Source organism: Nipponia nippon, unplaced genomic scaffold (genome assembly GCF_047370975.1).
Source record: "Nipponia nippon isolate SJK-2023a ecotype South Korea unplaced genomic scaffold, ASM4737097v1 scaffold_4, whole genome shotgun sequence".
In the NCBI taxonomy this organism is placed as follows: Eukaryota; Metazoa; Chordata; class Aves; order Pelecaniformes; family Threskiornithidae; genus Nipponia; species Nipponia nippon.
Window position 1 is genome coordinate 123,192,237 of NW_028262358.1, and position 23,715 is coordinate 123,215,951.

General features: G+C 45.5%; 1 protein-coding gene across 1 annotated transcript in view; it reads right to left on the reverse strand.

Annotated features, from left to right (window-relative positions):
* The window catches only part of BLK (BLK proto-oncogene, Src family tyrosine kinase), a 46,095-nt gene that overhangs the window by 10,518 nt on the left and 11,862 nt on the right, over positions 1-23,715 (reverse strand). The window contains exons 3-7 of the mRNA XM_009467364.2: positions 17,861-17,963; positions 15,155-15,203; positions 8,925-9,018; positions 7,774-7,872; positions 6,448-6,551 (exon numbers count right to left, since the gene is read on the reverse strand). Of these exons, the coding sequence (XP_009465639.1) occupies positions 6,448-6,551; positions 7,774-7,872; positions 8,925-9,018; positions 15,155-15,203; positions 17,861-17,962 (448 nt within the window). The 5' untranslated portion in view covers position 17,963. The remainder of the gene's footprint in view (positions 1-6,447; positions 6,552-7,773; positions 7,873-8,924; positions 9,019-15,154; positions 15,204-17,860; positions 17,964-23,715) is intronic.

The window sequence follows — 23,715 nt, forward strand, 5'->3', positions numbered from 1 at the left end:
CAATCCATAGCACATCTCCAGCCAGAGCAATCGGACGCACCTTAGGTCATGATGGTCTTGCCACAGCTCCACATCTCCTGTCTGAGCTCTGTCAACCCCACCATCTCATCTGGACGAAACAAGTGACTGCAGTCTCACCAGTTTGTACCAACACAGGACTGGCAAGAAGCTGAACCACCCTGCCAGCACAACCAGAATTTCGGTTAGTGCGAGAGATATGGTCAAGAGATACGTGTCCCTTCTCAGTGTTATCCAAGGTCCCATGTCCCTGTTATCTGCTATAACCCTTGTGCCAAGGTCCGTGGTTCAGCTGGGAGGTACGGAAGGAGGTACAGAAGAGTGGTGCAGGAGAATTGCCTTGTTCAGCCATAAACTTGTGAGTGTGGGTAAACCACATCTAGATTTACATCTAGATTCAGGTGCCTTTTGACCTCAGGGGAGCTACCCAACGATCTGCCATTCCAACCTGCTATTGTCTCCTTATAATGGAGACAATATGTAATCTAAACCTTGGGGTTTTCTTTTTGCGCACAAAAACATCACTAGATGTTGCTACAGAGCAGCAACTTCCAGCCTATGTCAGTGCAAATTTCAATACAGCTTAGCAATGTTTTTTTTCCCTTTGTCTGGATCATATTTCCGGAGTAAGTTGTTATAAGCCTGCTGGGCTGTTAGAAGTCTAATACGTCACCCGGGTTAACAGGCTGCCTTTTTTAATGTTTGAAAAGGTGAGGCTATATATGTTAAAAAGTATGTATCTGTCATGACGGATCATAAGCAGAAGTGGGGCATTCCACAGTGACTCTGAAACCCTAATCCTGCATGCGAGAGGAAAGTTTACTAACATATAACGCTCACTGGCTGGTGTTTCTCCATCGCAGCACCAGCAGTTCCCTACGCTGTGGCTGGAAACCATTTGCATTTTTAAAAAAGTAACAAAGGAAAACTGCCTCTGTGGATATTTGCTCTGTTGCAGTGATTATAAATCTTTACAAGCAGGATTTGGGAGAGTCTAAAATTTTTCCTAGTGCTAGCAGTCGTTTTGGGGGTACTCCCTTTCTGCAGAGACCAGACTATGAGATATGGTGGCATAATGCTCATGGAAGACCTGCTGGTTTAAATGCAGAGCCAGGGAACCTCAAGACTGGAAGCACATAGCCTCAGCGTGGTGGGCTCTTCCTCAACAGAGGTTGCTCTTCTGAAACTCTCCTTCACCATGAGTATCAGGCAGAAGACAGACCTGAGAAGCCCTTTTGGCTCTATCACTCCTGCAGCTGAACCTCTGAGAAGCAGCCCTGCAGCATCTCCAACAGGGCAACAAAAAACTCCAGGGAAGGGCAAAGGAATGGCTCATTTTTGCAGTCTGTGTCTCAGTGACCAAAGGGGCCACTACACAGCTAAAGGTGTCTTCCCCGTGGAGTGATCTTTGGTCCCTGGTGGGTGTAGAGAGGTGTTGGCATGAATTGTGTTTGCAGTGCTCAGCGCAAGTCCTTCTAGAGTGGATTAGTCACATTCATACTCCCTAGCACTTGGCCCCAGACTTCCTCTGGTTCCTCTGTGGTACCTATGTGGCCCTAAGTTGCAAGTAATAGTAATAGTAATAGTAATAGTAATAGTAATAGTAATAATAATATTAATAATGAATCATAGAAGCTGATGAACAATAACTTATATAATAAAAAACTTATATAATGTTGTTGTTGATGATTATTATCTTCTGTTGTTGTCGTTGATGATGATGTTATTTTAACTCCAAAGTGATTGAAATAATGTGCAGGCCAAACTGCAGCCCATCAGAGCTGGGCTTATATGGCACAAGTCCAAGAGGGTGCTTTGCATGCCTGGGACGTGGCTTAGGGCATGTGTGGGATTTTTACAACGCAAGGCCTGCTAGAGGAAGGAGCCAAACGTGGTGTGAACCCAGCTGTACTGATGACAGACAGCATTGCAGAAGGGAGCACAGGAATTAACAACTAACATGTGCAAGTGGGTGCCTGGGGGCCAAGAGTCAGCAGAGAAGAGGGGACCTGATCTGTTTGTTAGTGTGGTTGCACCCAAAATGCCTGCTGCAGGACCTCCTCTCCAGACTCCACTGACCCTTTAAACCCTTCTGCATCTTTCAAACCAGTGACATGCAGCATGCAGAGGTGACAGGGACTCCGGGCACCCTCCAGGCCAATCTATCAGCTGCCTACTACCAGAGTTAATACTTATCCTGTCATTAGAGTTAATGACTGTATTTCACCCCAAGTCAGAGTTTAGTTTGCTGGAGTGAGTGTGGTAGAGCTTTCCCTGTCATTCACCGTGGCTGATTGCTGTTCCCTTGGGAGCTGCAGTGTAAAGGCAAAGCACTAGGGCTGAAAAGCTTCAAATCTCTCTTGTCCTAGTGACAGCAGTGAATGAAAAATGTTAAGTGGAGCCGGACAGATGGTAGGACTCCTAATCTCCCCAGATGATAGCCAGGATGGCCAAAAGGAGTTCCTGCTCCTCAGCCACAAGGGACATTTGCCTGTCCTACAGTCCTGCATCCCATCGCAGCACAGAGCTGGGCTGACACACAGAGGTCCATGCCTGCACTTGACACCAGCTCAGAGCAGTGTGAGCACAATCAAATCTTGCCCTGGGCAGCTCTGGGTGTCAGACCCTGCTGCTCTGGGTCTGGGATCCTCAAACCATCCCACAAGGGCTCTCAGGTCCTTTCTGTTCAAAGAAAGTTTCACATGGGAAAGAGCAACAGAAGATGTGAAGGGTAAGATTCAACTTCACATCATGCCTAGGGCTGATTCAGTCACCTAAACATGGGTGTCTGGTGCCAGTTGAGATGCTCTGGGACATCTACATGGACTTGGCAGATATGATGCAAAACCACACCTTCTAGTGGAGGACCTGGAGATGACTCCAAGACGTTCATGGTTTGGCAACCAAATCAAGCCCCACTGGCTACAGCAGGAGCTCAGGCAACTACCACGTGTGATATCTACATTCCGAGTCCCACTTTCACATTGCACATGTGGCATCTCCTGTCCCTACAGGTCTCGTCAGGCTCTTAACTCCTTCTCAATGGGAAACCCAGGAGCTCAGCTGGATACGGCAGCTGAGCTCTGCAAGGTCCCTCCTGCTGGGAGCATAGACACACCGGTCTTGCTGCGAGCCAAGAGTTCGTGACTTGGCACAGCTGTGCGACTGCGTTCCCACAGGTTTCAGAATGATTATTACTTCAGGGGAAGATTTGTTTATTTCCAGCAGCTTCGGCGAGGCTAGCTCTCCGCTGCTGATTTCACTGCTGGTCTGCTTCCCACACTGTCTTGACAAGGACCCATCTTCCCAGGATGCTGAATGTGCCTTTCATGGCCTCTGCAAAAAATTGGCTGAAAGTGAAGCCCCCACGTTTGTAGATCTTCGGTATCTTTAATCATGAGCAAAATGAGACACTGCTTAGGATGGGCTGTGAATAGGTGCTGCTCTTAGGCAAGGTGCAGAATGCATCCTGCTGTGGCTGAGACAGCCCAATATGAGACACCCACCCTCCAGTTCATGCAGCTAAGGGGGCTACTGCCCTTAGTTTGACTCAGTGCTCAGCCCTGAACGTCAAATGTTGTTGGTGATGTGCAAAGTGAATGAAAATATACATCGTGGAGGAGGAAAACAGGAAGAACCTGTGGGGTTCAAAGGGCAGGGTTAATTCCATGGCACTGCTCTGTACATCTCGTGGTGGATCACAGGGTACTTTACATTAGCGAACTCAGCTTCATGGCATGTTTGGAGATGTGGGGCTTTCTCTTTTCCCCTTCTCTTTAGAGAGGAGGAAGCTGTGGTTAAGAGAGATCAAATGGTGTCACCATGGCCATTCAGGCAGTCTAAGGTACAGGGTATTCAGGTAGAAGCTGAACGCATAGGATGATTCAGAGAAGAATGAGGTATTTGAAGGAATAACAGCCATATTTTGAGACAGAATACTAAATATCAGAAAAGGCACAGATGAGACTCACATTTCAGAGAAGAAGCTGATCTCTGACCATTTGGGACTAACATAGGACTTTCATGGAGTGGAACATGCCACATCTGCTAATGCAGAATATCACGCACCTCCAGCTAAGTTTGCTTCTAGCCAGCAGCGACAGGGCATTAAAGACTGGGTCTAGCCTGGTTATTTCTCCTTGAATCTCAGGACTCCACCACCTCTGTCCAAGCCTCATGCAACCTAGACCCAACCATGCTCCAGAGAATTGCAAGGAATGATTTCATCCTGTGTTTGCAGCTCATGGCTAGCAGAAGCAGGAGACAATTGTCCTGAGCGGAAAGGTCTGATCCCATCCACGTGTAGGATCTAAAGATGCCACAAAGACTAGGATCATGTGTGGACACAGGACCTCACCCCTTCTTAGCCCTTCAAATACAGGGCACGAGTGTCTGCTGGGCTTGTGCACTGCATGTGTGTTGCTCCCTACCCTTCCTGGGTGCAATGCACAGTCCTGCCAGCTACCCAAATATCCCAGCAAACAAAGGGGACAGTGGGAAGGAATAAACAGAAGTGCAGCATGTGGTGACTAGTCCCAGCCTGATCATTTCAAAGGCACCACAAAGACAGTGGGAAAACCAATATACAAGCTGAACAAGTTACTTGTAAAGGGAAATCCTTAGAAACAAGTTTCTTCAATGTTTCCTGACCTGAATGTTCCCTAAAAATTCTGAAAACTGCAAATCTGCATGGAAAGCAGCCCTCCTACTTGGCATCAGCTCAGCAGGGACATGTGGAGGTAAGCCCAGGCATGGGGCAGGGGGGAAAGTCAAAGTAGGCTGTTATAATGCTAACACAGCACCGCTGCCTAATGGCTGGAGGGAGAGGGCTACAGGAAGATGAGCATCTTGTTGCCCCACTTAGCACACTAGATATCACACCAGTTCAAGACCAGCAGTCCAGTTTGACTCCATTTGTCAAATCCTGCTGTTGGAGGTGGCTGGAATGGCCAGGTCTGCAACACAGACAGGGCTCAGACTACACCTGTGAGTAAACTACACCATGCCAGAGCCTGCTTTCCAGCCCTGGCGGTCACATCCACACCATGAAACTCTCTCAGTGTCCGAAACAGGGTGACGGCACTCAAATTGATTATTGGGAATGGTGCCTGGTTGACACCAGGACAAAACCTGCACAGAGACTGTGTGGATGACCCAGCCATCGCATCCAGGCTCTGGCACTATTTAATTTACTGGTAAAGATATAGCCACGGAGGAAGGGACAGGCACTGCCTTGGAGACCTCCCATGTGAATGGGGGAAAACAGAGGCAAGAAAGGAAGAAGAAGATGCTACCATAGGCAAGAACAAGTTGTAAAATGGAGGATCCAGTCTATCTGTTCCCACTCTTACTGTTTGATCAGGGACTTGTAGAAGCATTTGGGAAGCAAGTCAAGGTAAAGAAGGTCCCATATTACTTCAGATGGATGCTCCAAGTTTCTACTGATCTATTAGGACGGCACAAACCACCTTTTCCCATGTGGCAAGGAAAGACTCCTATATCCATTTCACAGGAAAGAAACCAAGGCAGAGCAAGACTGAAGTACTTTCCTGAACTACTGGAAGGAGCTGGTTCAGAGCAGAACCATGGGACCACCATGAGCATCATTTCCTCCATGCTGTAAACACACCTGCTGGGCCAGAGGATGCAAGGAGAGAAAAATAGGAAAGAAACAATATGAAAATCCCATATGACAACCTAAACTAGCTTCCAGACTGCCTACAAATTAACAGCACAGAACAAAGAAGATGCAATTACACGGTTAAGTATTATGGTTAATAACTATATCCACTGCCTGAGAGAAGTGACCACAATGCTCTGTCCTTTCCACCCGCATTGGGTCATGTCCTCAAAAGCCAGCCACATTCACAGGGAAGGAAAGTGGATGAAGTCCACCTTTCCTGCTCCAGTCAGTCCCCTTCGAAAAGTCCTGGTTTGCATCGATTCCCCCTGCTACAGACTACCAGGAAAAACACATTTCCTCTGGGAAAGTGTTTCACCAAAAGACTTTTTCCAAAATTCTACAAGTTTCTGCTGCAAGCGGGAGAAATGCTTCTTCAAGAGCGTGTAAAAGAATCTCCATTTGCCAAAAAAATAACATTTCCTCAGGGAGAAAAGGAAAAGAAACCCCTTACACATTGTTTTGGAAAGTCTTTTCTGCTTATCTGTGTTTCTGCATCTCTGCCACGAACTATGGTGACAAAAGCCACCCTTACCATGGCCTGAACTACACATACGAGTAGCATCATGAGCAAATCTTTGCCCTCCAAATCCCCAGCTCACTTCTACAGCCCTGCTGAGCCTAGCAAGCGCTATTTTGCCCAGCCAGATCCAAGAAACACTGACACAGCTGAACTTTGCAGCTCAGGTCTGAAAGGTTTTCCAAGCTGTGGCAATAACGAGGAGTTATCCTCACTCTGTGTATCTCACCTTTGCTGGTTTCACTCTCTCGGACAAGGAAAGAGCCAACTTTGTTACCAGAAGACAACAGCAGCCGTTCAGCGTCTTTTCTGCTCAGAGTTTTAAAATACCACCTGGGAGACAGAAAAGGCAAAATCATTGTTTGAAAAGGAAAAGCTCTAAAAAAAAGCAAATTGCTTCCAGTTAGTTCATTTTTTTTACCATTACATTCTGAAACTGAGGGTTGTTTTTATCAGCAAATAGTTCTTTATCTGCTGGAAAGTGCCAGTAATAGACTGTTTTCAGTAGATTAGCACCAGATTTCGGTCACTTTAGGTTTGTTTCACAGCCTAGCAATTCAGCCAGAGCAGAGAGTAGCTGGTATGTGCAGTACCCTGTATATGAGAGAGGTGCAGGCTCAGCCAGAGCACAGCCTCTGAGGCACGCAGGGACCCACGGCTCACCTGGCAAGTGAGTAAGCCCTGAGCAGTGCCCAAGCAGGCTGTGTATAAAGCAGATACGTGAGCTGGAAGCTGACCGTAGAGTGCCCGTAGCCATTTAAATGTACCCTTTGGATACAAAGAACATTTATGTCCCAACCACATTTCTGTACGCTGTTAAATATTTGCTGAATTCAGTGGTGGTTGGGTCCCTCCAAGGGGAGATTACAAGCAGGGCTGATCATTTATAGCTGAATGCCATAGAGGAGAATAAGTCATGGAAACAATTTCTTCTGCTGCTTGTATTATAGACATAATAAACCCTTTTGGCTCAAGTCTTTCTTGCCATCCTCTTTGCAGGGAGCCAAACACGAAGGCTGCATGTGGGCTAACGAAACAAACAGCACCAGGCTGTGGGTCTGGGCACTGGCACTCAGTTGTCTGCCCCATTAAAATGTTGGTGTGGTCCCTGGCACACCCGAGACCTGGATCAATGCACCCTTCCTGAGTGATCCCTGGTGCCAGTTTGCATACGGACACCCTCTCGGAGGCTGAGGAAGTTTAACAGTATGCATGTGGGTGAAATGACTCAGTGGGGCCAGAGGGTGGTCCCTGGCACTGCTAATTTACCAGTGCAAACATAACCTTTGTGTTCTTTCCCCCAAATCCTTACTTTCCACGGTGGGTGCAATCAGTGGGACAGGAGCCTTTGCCCACTTGGCAACCTCATCCTCCCTGCTCCACACCCACATGGTGCTTAAAACTTCTTCTGAACTTTTGGGCAGCATTGCTGGGGCTGATGAAAGACCTCTTGCCATCTGGCCCAGCAGTGACATCTTCCTGCCATCAAGTAAAGCTGTTCCCATAGCTTGTGGAGAGACTGTGTTCACCTTTCATAAGCTTATGATGTACTTACTTTTCCTCTTCCAAACTGTCCACTTGTGCGACGAAGTTACTGGGGATGTAGCCTTTCTTGCCGCTGCTGAGGGATTTTGCCAGCCACCAGTCCCCCTCGCTGCAAAGCAAGCAGAAGAAAAAGTGTGAGTGTCTGGAGGAGGTTTCCTGACAGGCTTAAGCTGCAGGGACAACATGGTTTCTGTGGTTTTGAGCACTGCAAATAGGTTAGCACTCCTTATATCCACTCTACAGGTCCCTCTTGATTTCCTAGGACCACCACCAGGTTGAAGGCTGTTGGTGTCTCAGGGAGTTCTGAAGGTGACAGTCTCTTTACATGAATGCAGAGGAGGCACAGAATGACCACAGACCCAAACCTCTGCTACATGCCCCAAGTGAGAGGAGGGAAATCTGGGTCACTGTGGGTTTATTTTGTCTCTCACATAGGACATTGGAGCTCCTCCTTTCTGCTCCTTCCTTCATCTGCCAGACACTCCACTGCTTTGCTTTCCCACCACTGCCTCAGCCACCAGCCGTGACCAAAAGCCATCCCCACCCAGCAGTGTCCCCTGCCCCATGGGTCCCAGCCCATGGCATCTGGGTAAGAAATGTCACCTCTGGAGGCCACCTCACAGACAGGTCAAGGATGGAGCAGCCCTACAAGGCCAAATGACCAAGGGACCCAAGCCCACCTCTGCCCTGTTATGGACTGGGCAGGTGGACTGTCTGCCACCTCTTCTCTCATGAGTTTGAGAAGAAGGTGAAATGAAACCACACATGCCTCTGGCTCGATTCTGTCCTTTCCTCTGACTACACCCAACCCACATCCTTTGCAAAAGCATGATCAGCACAAAATATGAAACATGAGCTAGGTTATTGTTGTTATTTATGCTACTTTTGTGCCCACGCACACCAGCAGTGAAGAAGGGCCCAGCAGTATTCAGGCAGGGACACTAACCAACTCCAAAGTATTTGTAGCCCAAGGAAAGCATGGAAATGTCACCTTCTCCACCTTGCAGAGAGAAGGGAGTACCCAGAGTCACACTCTGCAGCAAATCTAAGACACAGGCTCAGCTCTGGTGAGCTGTAAATTGGTGTCTGGCCACAGGGTTCCCCCTTTCCCAGCCTCACCATGCTCATCTTGGAACCTCCCTCTGGCAGCAGGTCACTTACTTGGAGAGGACTTGGAGTTTCTCCCCCTTGACCAGCTGCAGGTCACGGTCACTTGAGGCAGCAAAGTCGTACAGTGCAATTACAACAAAGTTATCTGAAAGAAGAAGCAGCACCACTGAATCCAGCTTGTTCTCTGCCAGGGTGGTGATGCACACCTGGCTGTATGGTTGGACATTTCACCCCCCCGAACACAGGGTCTGTCACCTCCCCTGTCCCCCAAAAGCCAAGCTTTCCACCATCCCAGCTTTCCTGCCAACCACAACCTCTGCTCGGGGACTAACGCTGATTCACCAAAGTGTTTCTTGTGTGCATGTGTTTTTAAAGGACTCCAGACCCCCTATCCACAAAACCCAGTGTGTCAACAAGAAAAAAGGGTTTGTGTGGAATAAGAAGGGTCATAAATAACCTGTCAGTGTTTGGCCTCAGTTTTACATGGCGGTAAATGAAAACTGCTGTAGCAACATTTCACAGGGTGGCTCTGGGATTTGACTCAAAAAGATGAGGCTTTCTTGATTGAAAAAGGTATAAAGTCATCTCAGTTTCTGTTATTCAAGCCCATTGCTAGGATTTAACTCTCCTTCCAGATTCTCTCAACTTAGCCTGTAACTTACCATCTCTTTTACGCAATGTTCCTTGCAGATATACCACCATGTTTAAGTCACACTGCCGCTTTCAGTCCAGCACCTCTACAGCACCTGGCTGCTCTGCTCAGCTGAAATTCCCAGGGGAGTGGTGGAGGCTCCAGGATCATCTTCCCCCTCCCTGGCCCTGATGCACTTTAGATGCTCTAAACTACAAAACTGATGCTCTGTGTCTCCCTTTTCACTTGCAACACACCTGGACCAAGGCTGTGAGCACGTCTGAGTCCCCATCCCCTACCCTAGCACGTTGCTTTTACTCCAGCTGTGTTCGTTGAGCCTAAATTTTGGCACGGCAAAATGAACTTTCACTCTCTGGTGCATGCGAGCCATGCTGTGTGTGACAAAGCTGCCACCTGGTATGTGTGCTGCAAGGCTGCTAACCCATGCTGGGGCAGATATCTGCGGGCTGAAGCTGAATCGCTATGTTTGCATGCCCGGCTTGTGCCGGGGCTGCTCTCAGAGAGGCTGTGCAACTGTTCACATGTGCTTTGCAGCCTCGCAGCTACTGAAGCAGAAATGAGCAGCTATTTTGGGGCAGATCAAACTTTATAAAGAGCATCAGCACATGCACACAAACACAAAAATCAAAGTTAAAAAAAATGGTGAAAAAGAAAAAAAGAAAAAGAGAAAGAGGAAAGAAAAAGAGAAAGAGGAAAGAAAAAGAGAAAGAGGAAAGAAAAAGAAAAAGAAGAAGAAAAAGAAGGAGAAAAAGAAGGAGAAAAAGAAAAAGAAAAAGAAAAAGAAAAAGAAAAAGAAAAAGAAAAAGAAAAAGAAAAAGAAAAAGAAAAAGAAAAGAAAAAGAAAAAGAAAAAGAAAAAGAAAAAGAAAAAGAAAAAGAAAAAGAAAAAGAAAAAGAAAAAGAAAAAGGAAAAGGAAAAGGAAAAGAAGGAGAAAAAGAAAAAGAAAAAGAAAAAGAAAAAGAAAAAGAAAAAGAAAAAGAAAAAGAAAAGAAAAAGAAAAAGAAAAAGAAAAAGAAAAAGAAAAAGAAAAAGAAAAAGAAAAAGAAAAAGAAAAAGAAAAAGAAAAAGAAAAAGGAAAAGAAAAAGAAAAAGGAAAAGGAAAAGGAAAAGGAAAAGGAAAAGAAAAAGAAAAAGAAAAAGAAAAAGAAAAAGAAAAAGAAAAAGAAAAAGAAAAAGAAAAAGAAAAAGAAAAAGAAAAAGAAAAAGAAAAAGAAAAAGAAAAAGAAAAAGAGAAAAAGGAAAAGGAGACCATTTGATGCAGAAAGGTTTTAGCTTGTACACAGCCTAATTAATGCACCGAGAGCGATGGACAACCTATTATTAGCATTTTTCAAAACAGACTGTCAAGACTCTATGACCTTTTCAAACAATGCCACGAGCAAGAGAGCCAGACTGGCCCTTTGTCATCACAAGATAACATGTCTCTGGGGCAACTTGGGTTTTGTGTCTGTGCAAGGCCTGGCTGCTGCTCTGCTGGCGATTTATTGGAGAGGAGGAAGGAGAAAGGGTCAACGTGGGAGGAAATGTAGCTTTGTAAACCGAAGCCCTGCACAGTTCCCTTCAGGCTTGTGAGGAGGAACTTGGAGATCCATGAGAGGTTTCAGCAGAGCCTCACTCTCTCCTACGTATGGGGAAAAGGATGATCGGTCACAAGGGAGAATGCTTTGAAGTCTTAAAATAGCTTGCACAGTTGGGGGCTTCCCCTTGAGCGATCTCAAAGTGTTTGGCATTAGCAATGCACCCAAACTCTTGTTGCCTCCTTGAGAAAGTTGTTATCACACAGCTTCTCTGACATGAAAGGTTTTTTGGGCACTAGCCTACTGCAACAAACATGCTCATCCACATGCACCACCCTGCTCCTCTTGAAAGTAAAATAATGCAGTGGTCACACTTTTACTTTGAAAAATAGAAGTAAATGTGTAAACATCTTCAAGCACAGAGCGGCTGTGTATTCCAGAAAATAAAATGAAAAATGTCGTTTTGATCTTGAAGCAACTGACATAAGTACAAATAAACGAAATAAAAAACAAAAAGGAGAGAGGGAGAAAGAAAAAGAGCAAATAGAGCAAGGACAAAAAGGTTCTATACGCTGCAAAAATATTATGATCACCTCTTATCCCCTTCTCAACATAGGTGTTGAGACACACTGCACACTCAAGTGCGCCAGAAGAAAAGCTCTCTCTGCTCAAGCCAGCAAGACTTGCCGTCTCATGATGAAAGTGACTCTTCCCGTCTCTGAGTCTGTCACTCCACTGAGAAACAGCATCGATAATACTTTCTTGGCCTATTTGATCAAGTTAGGTCATGAGTGACTCTACAGCAGAGAAGCCGTCGGGGCTGCTAGGAGTGACTGCTTTGCAGATAATGCTAGCAGCCCAGAGACTTTGATTGTGAGCCAAATACATCTTGGCTCAGAGTTGCTGTCAGGAAAGTTAGATACCAGCTTGGTTTGCATAGGCTGAGTGCCAGTTTGATGGCTTAATAGAAATGATTCAACCAGTCTTCCCACTGCTACCCTGTCATGAATGGAAGGTATTTGCAACCATCCCATGGCTATGGAGCCAGGCTGAGACTGTGCCAGGGTCCCCCAGAGGACCATGAATTGGTTTAGAGCCATGCTAGGATGGTCGTGGGGTAAATGACAAGTAGCAGCACATGTTGGCTGGCTGAGTGCACTGAACTATGAGTTACTGCTGCTGAAAATGGGTCCAGCTTTCTGTTTTGGCATGGCATAGGCTGGTTTACCAAGGTAAAGGTGTGCTAGAAAAGCATGCCTTCAAAAGACACAGCTGCTGCTGTCAGCAAAAGGAACACCATTAGATCCCATTGGTAGAGATGCAGAAGGCTGTGGGCTGGGACTGTTGCATCTCCCGGCCGGTCAGTAGGCCCAGGTGTAACAGCATGGGAGATGTCTCCTGGGACATCCAGGCTTGCACTGTGAGTGTGCTTTCTGGCAAATACCTCTCTGCCTTGTGTTTTGACACAGTGAATGTTTTTGCAGATAACTTCTGCTTTCCCCATAGAATCATATCAGATCCAAAGTCATAACTTTTTTATTAGGAAATCTGAACACTTTGGGCAATTCCCTCTAATCTCCCTTCCCCTTCTTACTTTTGATCGACAATGCCCATTTTTTATGAGAAGTTTTAATTTCTCATTGAAAAGTCATCCTTTTCGGTAGAAATAACCTCTCCTATTTCCAATTAAGCTCAAAAGCATGTTTCTGACAGCCTGCCTTTCAAACTCAAATCCATATTGAGGGAGCAACAATAAAAATGACTAAGGGCTTTGATGCTAATCTTGAGATACCTCAAAAGACCTCAATTTCCAGAGCATGCTTAGCTCTCACCCCTGAAAATCAGTCCTATTCATACTATGGTTAGCCAAAAGCAAGTGAAAAGAGCTGTAAGAAGTTGCAGTTCCTCAATCAGAAGAAACGGCCTCGCAGAGAGACCGATTCTCTGTGCAGTTGCAGGTTGTTATAATGTCTGGGGACAAACACCAGAAACAAGCAGCTCTCTCCACCTGTGGTACTTAAATCCAGCTGTGAGCAGCTGGCAGGCCAAGGGCAGGGGTTTTCTACCTATCTGCTATGTCTTATCTATCCCATGCAAGCGAATAGCAGCAGCTGTGGTAACGGAGCTGTTGTGTTTGGGAACCACCATCACGGGCCAAAACTTTGCTGTGCCGGGAGCATTAAAGGTGCAGAGTTAAAGGTAAGTTTTGGCCCTATAGAGATATAGAGCCATCCTTAAAGACATCACAAGTCATTAGGGAACTATGGCAAAACAAATGAGAGACTCCCATGACAGAAGAACCCACCCCAAGTGAAAAGTGGATTGGCGATGCTGCCAACACCGCAGTCAGATCCAGAGGTATATACTCCTTGCCTGCCTCTGTGTTACTTCAATTAAGCTAAATAATGTCAGGAGAAATTAGGCTTTTGTTAACAACAAAAAAATAAATAAATAATTTCTGAGGCAGCAATGTGAAAGCTGGAAACTGTAAGACACATACAACACTGAGATCAGAAAAAAAAAGAAATCAAAATGCAAGGAATGCAAAAAAAAAACAAAACCAACCCTGAAGCAAAAAGAGTTTGATTTTACATTACATGCCACACTTCCATAGTCAATAATTTTGCCTGATTGAACTTGAAGTGCTCCCACAGGATATAATTCAGCTCTTTCATTTTTTTATATGATTGAATTGTCTGTATTTTGTGCTTCCTCTATCAATTCCTTCTTTCACGAGAATCTCTCAGATATCTCAAATATCTTGTATGGTTTCTGTCAGCCCATTTTGCCACACAGGACAGAGTCAGACATAGCATCATTTCTGGAAACTCAGGCACCAGTAGAGAAAAATAAGAAGTTCCCCAGACTGTCAGTGTGAGTATTCCTCTAAAACTGGAACTGAACCTAACAAACCAAAATATTTTTGAGAGCTGAAAATGGCTAACATGGTACTTAATGCATTTTTTAGCATCTTCCCACTTCTGCCTTCTGGCATGAAGCAGAAGTAAAAGCCGCCTCCCTGAAGATAGCTTCTGTTGTGCTTCTCTCCAGAGTGAGAAGGTTGATAAAAACCCTGTGAAAAACTGGCAACATCTGCTTGGTTGTGGAGGTAGGAGAGCACGGCCACTTAGAAATGTGCCATGAAAAAATTTTGCAAAAGAAAGCATGGTTTCCGGAAAAATGGTACTTTCACAGAAACGCACCCCGATTCACATGGTTAAAGAGCTACAACTCCCACAAATTTGATCTTCATAATGAATGTCAATTTTGAAGAACATTTTGATGTTGCAGGAGTTTCTCTGTCTGCCCCATGGCAGAGACACTCTATCATCATCCATAAGACCTAGGTCTGCTGTTCCACTCGTCCTATTTATTTGTCACCCCACTTTTTCCTTCCCTCATGCCCTGTCTCCCCTAATCCTACACTTTTGCCCATGTGAGGAACTCCTGTGTGTTGCTAACTGCTTTCTTCCAAGCTTCCTCTGTTCTTTTCCCTCTTCTAATTCTCTCTCTCTCTGTCCTTAATCTGCAAAACTTCTTTGACAGAAATATGTACAAGTTGCTGTTGGAGGCTGGGCAGAGGTAGCAGAGAGCTTCCTGCTAAAAGGTAATCATCTACCATCAACCCGCAGATAATTGCAGAGGTGGATGAAGCCAGCAAACAGCCTCCAAGCAGGGGCTCTGTTCAGCCTTATTTTACACTCTTTTCTTTCTTCTCATTCTCTTTGTAGTCTCTCGGGCTCTCTGATGCTTGCTATTTCCTCTGAAATTTTCAGCTGGCTGGATATAACATCCACAAGTTGTCATGCTGCAGACAGAAATCTCATGCAGTTGATGTCTCAGATCTCACTTTGCTCAAGCAATGAAGAAGGAGTGCTTCTCCCTCTTAATTTCTTTGATGAACAGGGGAAACTGGCAGCTACAAACAGTTAGTGATGTAAACTGAGTCTTCCAAAACACACTGATAAACTCCCCACCCAGCAATGCTAAAGATACAGAAACCGCACGCCTGCAACATGACGGCTTGTTCTCAAGACCTGCTGTTAGGGGACCACCGCATTGCAAAACCCCATGGGAAGGTGAAGAAACAGCAATTGAGCTAAGAATCTTACCTTGTACAGAGGCTTGATTTAGATGAGGGGTGTTGATAAATTGTCTGCCCTTTGGTAGAAATAAAAAGAAAAAAGAAGACATTAACTATTTTGCTGTGTTTGCAGGAAGACCTCTCAGCTTCACAGATGAGTGGGAGTCTGATCTGGAGTCCACTGTAGTCAGTCAACAGCTCCGTATGTGTCATGATGGCTTTAGCACATTTTGCCATGATGTGTTCATAGCTGACTTGGCAGTCAGCTTGAATAATCCTTGACTCCCTTCTGAATAAAAGCATAAATCTGCTACCCACTCGTTTAGACCCTGGTCTATCTAACTCTTGTTCACTGATGCCAGATTTCGGATCAATGAGGGATGAGACATGAATGGTCCCATTGAGAAATGAGAATTGCAATATTATTTGAAGCAGAAAACCTGGGATACTCTCTGTCATAATTGTCCCAAGGATCATGGAATATCCTTTGCTCAGGGATATGTTAAAAAAATGGAGGCAGTGACTATATTAGCAAATTAAACAGCAGCAAGGTACTCCAACTCATCTAGGCACACTTTTAAAAAGTTGACGTGGTCCCTGCTTTGGTTTGGTCCAGACCCTGAGAGTCACCAATTGACCATAGACCACTCCTAATCTGCAGCTGGGATGCAACCACCTTGTTTTGTGGGCCAAGAATTTAATACTATGGAAATGGCCAGGTGGACTCTGTTGGCCACTACACAACTTCAAACGCCTGTGATCGGTCCAAGGTACAGTACCTAGTGATTAAAGTGGGTGTTTGACCACTGCCCGGTATTTTTATACACGTGCAAAAGGAGTGAACTACAGACGCTGAATTAAAAACATCTAGTGCTTTCTGTCCGCACAACCCTTTGACTCCTACTTAGCAGCAGTGTGGGGTGGGAGAGATGCTCACCCACTGCCCTTTCTAAATTAACTGAAAGAAATACGGACTTCCCCTGACATGTGAGAGCTTAGTGCCCGAGGCAAAAAAAGTGAGTGTCAGAAGGTGATTGGTGATACTGTATTTACACTGATAGTAGCTCCTCTCCAGTGAGCTGGAGAGAACGAAATTTAGGAAAAGAACATCCTCTTGGTCGATCTGACATTTGCTGTCGTGAAAACTGGACTTCATAAGAATGGGAGAACACAGAAATGAAACTAAAGGAGCAAGAAACTTCTCCACCTGTCATCAAAAGCAATGATAGGCAATTCCTCCCCGCTCTCAGAGCTCAAGACATGAGATGGCTTTCACATGACAGTTGCACCTAGAGTTTCTCTTGTGCTGGCTGCTGGATGCAGTGCTGACAAGCACAAGAAATGAGAAAATAACTTCATGTCCTGTACAGCAACAGACAGAGAGACAAAGTAATTTCCAAAGTTTAAACAAGGAGTTTGTCATCTGAAGTGTCCTAAATCCTGACCCAGTGTCTTACTGATCAGAGCAGAGGCCATATGAATTCAAAGGGAGCAGCAGATGCTCAGCATTCCTGATTCTCAGCCCACTTGTCCTGGTTTCAGCTGGGATGGAGTTGATTTTTCTTCCTAGTAGCTGGTATAGTGCTTTGTTTTGGATTTAGGATGAGAATAATGTTGATAACACATTGATGTTTTAGTTGTTGCTAAGTAGTGCTCACACTGGTCAAGGACTTTTCAGCTTCCCATGCTCTGCCTGGTGCACAAGAAGCTGGGAGGGGGCACAGCCAGGACAGCTGACCCGGACTGGCCAAAGGGCTATTCCATACCGTATGATGTCATTCCCAGTATAGAAACTGGGGGAAGGTGGCCGGGGGGCAGTGATCGCTGCTTGGGGATGGGCTGGGCATCGGTCGGTGGGTGGTGAGCAAGTGTATCACTTGCTTTGTATATTATTGTTGTATTATTATATTATTATTATTACTACTATTCTATTTCATTTTATTTCAATTATTAAACTGTTCTTATCTCCACCCACGAGTTTTCTGACTTTCACCCTTCAAATTCTCTCCCCCATCCTACTGGGGTGGGGGGAGTGAGCGAGCGGCTGTGTGGTGTTTAGTTGCTGGCTGGGGTTAAACCACGACACACCCCAACACAGATATTAGTTGTAGACCCTCTTTAGTGAGCCTGTTGTCCTCCCTGATGGTAAAGTTTCCATTGCGGTTTGCAGCTTTGAATCTTAGCCTGAATCTGACCCATCTTTGTGCCGTTTGCAAGTCAGCAACATCAGCTTGGGTTGCAGAGTGCTGAGGGCAGCAGCCTTGCCTAAGAGATATGGGGATTGGCTCGGAGGACTTGTGTCCAACTGATGCAGAGCACACAGGCAGTGGCCTCTTGCACCTTCTCTCTCTGGTCCCTGCTCTGCTCTCCAGTCCAGCCCATGCAAATAATTGTGCCAGGCTCAACACGACATAGCTTTTCACAGCACCACCATCCCTAGCCCACTCAGACAATTCACAGCCATAACAAATCCCCAAAGAGAAAATGGCATCCTTTTTGACAGAGAAAAAACCTAGAGCAAGAAAGCATTGGTTGAACAGTTCACCCCATATTAAGAATCTCATGGGGGGAAGCCGGGCATAAACATTTGTTTTCTGCCCTTTGAACAACATTTCCCAATTGGTGACTCAATTTTAGGAAACAGAGGTACTCAAGTTCCTGCTGGCACACGCATCATTCCAGACATTAACTGATCCGTGGAGGACCCCAAAAGGACATAAAACTGCATGCTTACCTTAGGTGGGGCAGGAGGAGGTTTACCCCTGTGTTTTGGGTTGCTTCCAGAAGTGTGTTTCTCATTGGACATCAGCTGATTTTTGCTCCCGAGCAACCCCATCCTGGAGGGAAGACCAGAAACAACTTTTTAATGAGACTGCTCTTGGGAAAAGGGGCAGGTGCTGAGGGACAAAACAGTCTTCTCATTCATGAAGAACAAGTTGGAGAATATGAGAATGCAGGGCAATGGGACAGTGGAGAGAAGAGTCTAAAATCATTCCGTCTACAGTCCTCCTACTACCTTGGAGCTTGTGAACCCCATAGTTTCTGTTCCCACACAACTCTGGTGCTTCACACTTTGCAGGTGAGGCTCAGACAGACACTATAAGTCATGAGAAAAAAATGAGCACAAATGACTGCTTTGGATATGCCCCCTCTCCAATGCAGAGATCCCCAGCTGGCATTGAGCAGATTTGCTCCAGAGCTGGGTGATGCCGCATGCTTGCACTGCTGGAGGGTTGAAGAGGGGATGCTGGAGATCCTGGGGAATATCACTGTGCTGAGCTGTTCAGATGAACCAGGGCTTCAAGAGTGTCACATAGTCCTTGGACTAAGACCAAGCCCTACCCATGCTGCTCAGTGCCTTCTGTAGGTCATGTCCCTCCCATGCAGCAAGAGCAGCACACAGATGTGGTAGCTATCTGCACAGTCCCACCCTTCCTTGTGCTTAAGCAGCACAGACACACACTCAGCTTGTCCATGAAGGCGTGGGTCCTGATGGGACACTTTGGAGGACTGCAAGAAGCTTAGGGAGTCAAATATAGCGTAGCTTGCGTCCATCCTGCCTGTAAAGCGTGGGCCTAGGGCTTGACTCAGTTGTCTATCTGCAGTGCCCTAGTACCTTTTCATGTGCCCTGCGGTCTCACAAGGTGTGGGTCTCCCATACATCGTGGATTATGTTTCTCAGCCGCATATACGTGTCTCAGACACTCTGGACACCTTGAGGAGCACTAGACACAGATGAATCAAACCCTTGCCATGGGCTATCCTCTCATTCACACTAGGGTTTCCACACTTGTGCTTGAAGGTTGGTTTAACTTGCAGCCAAGAAACGTAATTACAGCTCAATACTTCTAGAATAATACTGGATCTGGGTAGCCAAGATAGCCAAACCATGGCAAACTCAGCCTGCTCAGCCCCCTGAAAAAGTAGGGAGCAGCTGAAGTCAGCATTACTGAAGTGCTGTTGCCAAGGATATATGAGTTATCTACACCATCCAGCACGAAAACCTGCCCCAGCCCCTGCTTTGAACCAAGAGCATTGAAAAGTGTAGGTTACAGGTCAAAAAAAAAAACCAAAACCACCAAACCCCCAAATACTTGTAGCTGAGGAAAGACATGTTGGTTCCTGTTCTCGCCAAAATACCTCAAGGACTGCAATGAACGTGGAGGATCAGGGACTGGAGGCCCAGGGACCAATGTGGTTAGACAGTTCCTCCAAATATCAGTCTGGCCCTGTGTCATGATGTCAGACTCCAACAGATGTGTTCAAAAAAGCTTCCAGCAAACCAGACTTGTGGGAAAGAAGTATTCCAGTAAAAGTAACTTTTTTTTTGCTTTCTAGCACATATATAATATTTCAAAAACTGGAACTCTGAAATGAGGTTTCTTAACAGAGCCATCCCAATATTTTAAGGTGTTATTTTTTTTAAATGTCTTCTGCCTCCTGCCTCATTTTTATTTTCACTAATAAAGTGAGCAAAATGGGAGGAACTGGTGAAATATTTCAGGATAGCCCAATACACATTTTTCCCCCCAGTCAAACATTTTTCAGCATCCAAACCTCTCTGAGCTTTTCTTTGACCTGAGTTTACAGATGGCCCATCCATCTGTACCCAGGTCTCAGCAATGATCCAGCCACTGACAACACAGTTGGAGGGGAAGTTTCACCCGCTGAATCAGCCACAGCATTTCCTGCAGCAAGTTCATTTTAATTTGGCAGCCTCCCCTCAGGTTGTAACGAAGGTTTAGAAGATCTGGTTGTCATGCAATGGCACATGATTTATTAAGTGAGCTTTTCCCGCTCTTCCACTTGCAAATTGGTGGAAGATAACTTTGTGCCGGGATTTCTGATTTTGAATGGTGTTATTTGCCAGGATAGTAAGTGGGAGTAGCTGGAGTTCCCTTTTCATCCAGGGAACTACAAGGTATCATTTTAAGTCAAGGCTGGATGATAGACAAGTTTTAGGTACCACTTATTACCAACCATGAAAGGCACAGGGTCTACCTATATGTTGGACATCTATCTATGGTCCTTGTTACTACCTCCCTGGAGCATCTCAGGGTCTTTGATATACTCTGCTCCCAAATGGGAGATACAGACATGGCAATTGTCATCTTTTCAACAGAGTTAGGGGATGTGAGATATAGCACGAGTTGGCAATATGCTTTGACTGTCAGTCATGTCACCAGGATGATCTTACAAGAGGACTGGTGGACCATCTGCAGGATGGTGGATGCACGTTTTGGGATTTCGAGTTGCTCTCAGTGATGGCACTGGTGGGACACAATGGGAAAGGGCATGGCAGAAGGTCAACCTCCGCAAGTCCCATCAGGGGCTTGTGGCCATCCCAACTCCTCTGACAGGGTTTTAGGGGAGTGGGGACCGTGCTTTAACCCGTGCATCTCCCCACGGTGCTCCTGTGTCCAGGGGGACGTTGCAACCCCTTTCTGCACCGCGCTGAGACTGGAAGCACCTCTCTGCGTGCTTGCACAAGCTGAGCTTTCTGCCTGCACGCATGTGTCGAAGACACATCCGTGCAAAGCTGCACAGAGAAGTGAACAGCATGTCCCAGCATGGGTGGGAAATGGAACCGGGGAAAAGTCTCTCACAAAGGTCACTTGCTCCCACCCATGCACAAAAGACATTAGCACAGCTCTGAGTATTCACAGTCCCTATGATATCCACCAGTCATGTTCTCCAGGTTGCCTCTGCAACCTTTGGCAGCCAATGCGACCATCCTTCATGCCAGCAGGTGCTATATAAAATCCCAAAATAACACTGCAGACAAATGTCAGATGCGGAGAGCTACTGGTGAGCTCCCAGCTCACAGCTGGTGGAGTTTTCCTTTTTTAAAATATAATCCTTTTTTTTCCAACAAAAGGTGGCTAAGTTGAACGCACATTGTTCCGCAGTGTTTCTGCTTCTGATTAATGTTTTTTAAAATTAGCTTCACAAAAAAAACAAATTTGAGGAAAGTAACGGATAGTAGTTCTCCCAGCTTTTTTTTTTTTTCCCCAGTGGAAGAGAGCACTGGGGAGAAAACAGTAACTTAGAAAAGCACAAAAATTTCCTTTTGTGAATTTACAGTTATTCACATCTAAAAATATTTGTTTATATTTAATTACTGAAAGTGGGGAAACTTGTTTCCTTGACTGTACTCAAGTTAAAAAAAGTAAGATTTATAAAACAAGTTCTTTTTAAAGCAACCAGAAATCAAAATGGAACAAAAAGTGTTTAAGGCAACGCAAAATTTTTCTGTATGCTTGAAAAGTTTTAGCAAAAAATAGTCCAGCGTAGCTGCTGATAAGTTTTGAGTAAAAATATTTGACGCAGAAGTCTTCCTGGGAGAGTCAAGCAAGCCTTTGCTGAAGAAGTCAATAGACACCAGGACGATGAGCTCTGTGTAGCATCCAGCTCTGAACGCGTGCGGGACAGACACGCAGGTCACAGGAACACTGGATGCTTGTATAGGACCTCTAAAACATGCCGTGTGTCCTGTGTTGTACGGCAATAGAAGGTAATTTTAGTAACCTTCAGAGGGGAAGTTGAGGTGACATTTTGGCTACCAAGAGCTGTATGCAGGTACAGATGTTCCCGTGACAACAGACCGAGGGGAGGTCTTCTGAAGATTTCACCACAAGGCCCTGCTCCAGCAGTGTTTTTGCTGGCATTTGGATGACATCTTCGTGGTAAAGAGGAGAGGATGTGACTAAATGTCCTATCGCTCCCCCATCTTCAAAGAGGATCAGAGAACATTCAAGGTCAGGTTGGACGGGGCTCTGAGCAACATGATCCAGTTGAAGATGTCCCTGCTCATTGCAGGGGGGTTGGACTAGGTGACCTTTAAAGGTCCCTTCCAACCCAAACTAATCTATGATTCTATGATTCTATGAACATACCCTACAGGAACAACCCGTCAAGCTGAACCTGGAACTCCAGGGGGACCAAGGTCCAGTAGAGATGGGCGCAAGTCTTTCTTTGCTAACTGCAGGGTTTGGAGACCTGCCTCGCACCTGTGTTTGGTCTGTTTTGAGTGCCCAGGGTGGGCTAAAGCAAACAGGACAGTGTCGAATTGAACCTGCTGGATGCACTTACTCCTTTTGTTGCAGCAGATCAGAAGGTAGGATGGAGGTACCTGGGCTAAGCCAGACGCTGCAAGCGTGGACTTATTACTCATCCCATCTTTACCGTAAGCAGCCCTGCACCATGGGCACACCATCTACTGCGGTTGGCTGGTTTCCGCTGCCAGAGCAAGAGAGCTCAGAAGTTGATTCTGATGTGAATGCAGCAATGTCTTCTGCAACAGGGATGTGGATGACACAGACAAATGGCCTTGGGATTGCATGGGTGGGCACGGGGAAAAAAACAAGACAGAATCTAGCAGAAAAACAGAAGTCTCAGCTCATGATTTGCCTCACCCCCATGAAACTGTGCCATGGAAAAATAGGTTAGACCTGAACAAGCCAATAGTGTTTCACTGTGAGGGCAGCTCCAAAAAAACCCCAAGCCCAGCGAAATCACAAAATGACCCCCCTTTCCGTTCAGATTCTAGGGTGGGTCCAACAAAGTGTTTTTGTAGTTTACCAAGATTAGATATTTCACTTCATTTTAAAACTTCAGAATGTCTTTTTTAAGAAAACACATTTTAAAAGGAAATGGCATTAAAAGCCCTAAAAAATTATTTTGAAAATGCAAATATAGACAATTATGAAGGGTTTTAAATGCTGAATTTCTCTTTGTGTGTCCTCCCCCTACCATAAAGTATTGCTGAAAGCAACTCATTTTGCATACAATAATTTAATTATTCCAGATTTTCATTTCTGCATCAGTGAGGAGCAAAAAAGTTCAGCAGAAAAAAAAATTCCCCTAGTTCTAGGCACATCCCAGATGCATTAAATTGTCTTTCCTCAATAAAATAGCTCTTCAATACATTTCTCAACCTGGCACCCTTGGATTGCTTTCCAAGACACAAAGCCAGAGAATTACTGAAGATCTTGGTGAGATCAGCTACTTAAATAAGAATGAATATTTGCTACCGAAGTGTTTTTCTGCTGTGACTGTTTTCTACTTTTGCCGGGTTTTGATCAAGTTCTTTTTTTCTTTTTTTTTTTTTTTTTAAATAATTAGTGGCTTTGTTGCTAAGAGGTGGTTAGAAGACAGTTACAAAAAAACGTGCTGTGCTATAAAAAGTACTGACCACGCAGAAGGTCTTTCTCAGAGACAGAAGGTGGAGGCTACGGCCACCGTCCTTGAGGACACAGTGGCCAAAGCCGTGCTGAAGACCCCTCACTGCAAGTGGGAGGGCAGCGAGTCTTCGCTGATGATACACACAGTGCTGGGTCTGCAGCTAACATCAGGGGGATTTTCATAGCCAAAAGCTGCTGCTCAGTAGGACCAGGCTGTGTGAGGAGGAATTACAGCAATGTGGAAAGTCCCCGTGAGGACCTGGAGAAAGAAGCATCATGGTTTTTGCTGCAGATGTCTGGCTTGCATGTTGCATCCTTGCTGGAGAACCGGGAATATCCTACTGGCAATGTTCAGATCTCATCCAGTCCTGGTCCTTGTTGGATAAATATACCAAGTTGTATTTGT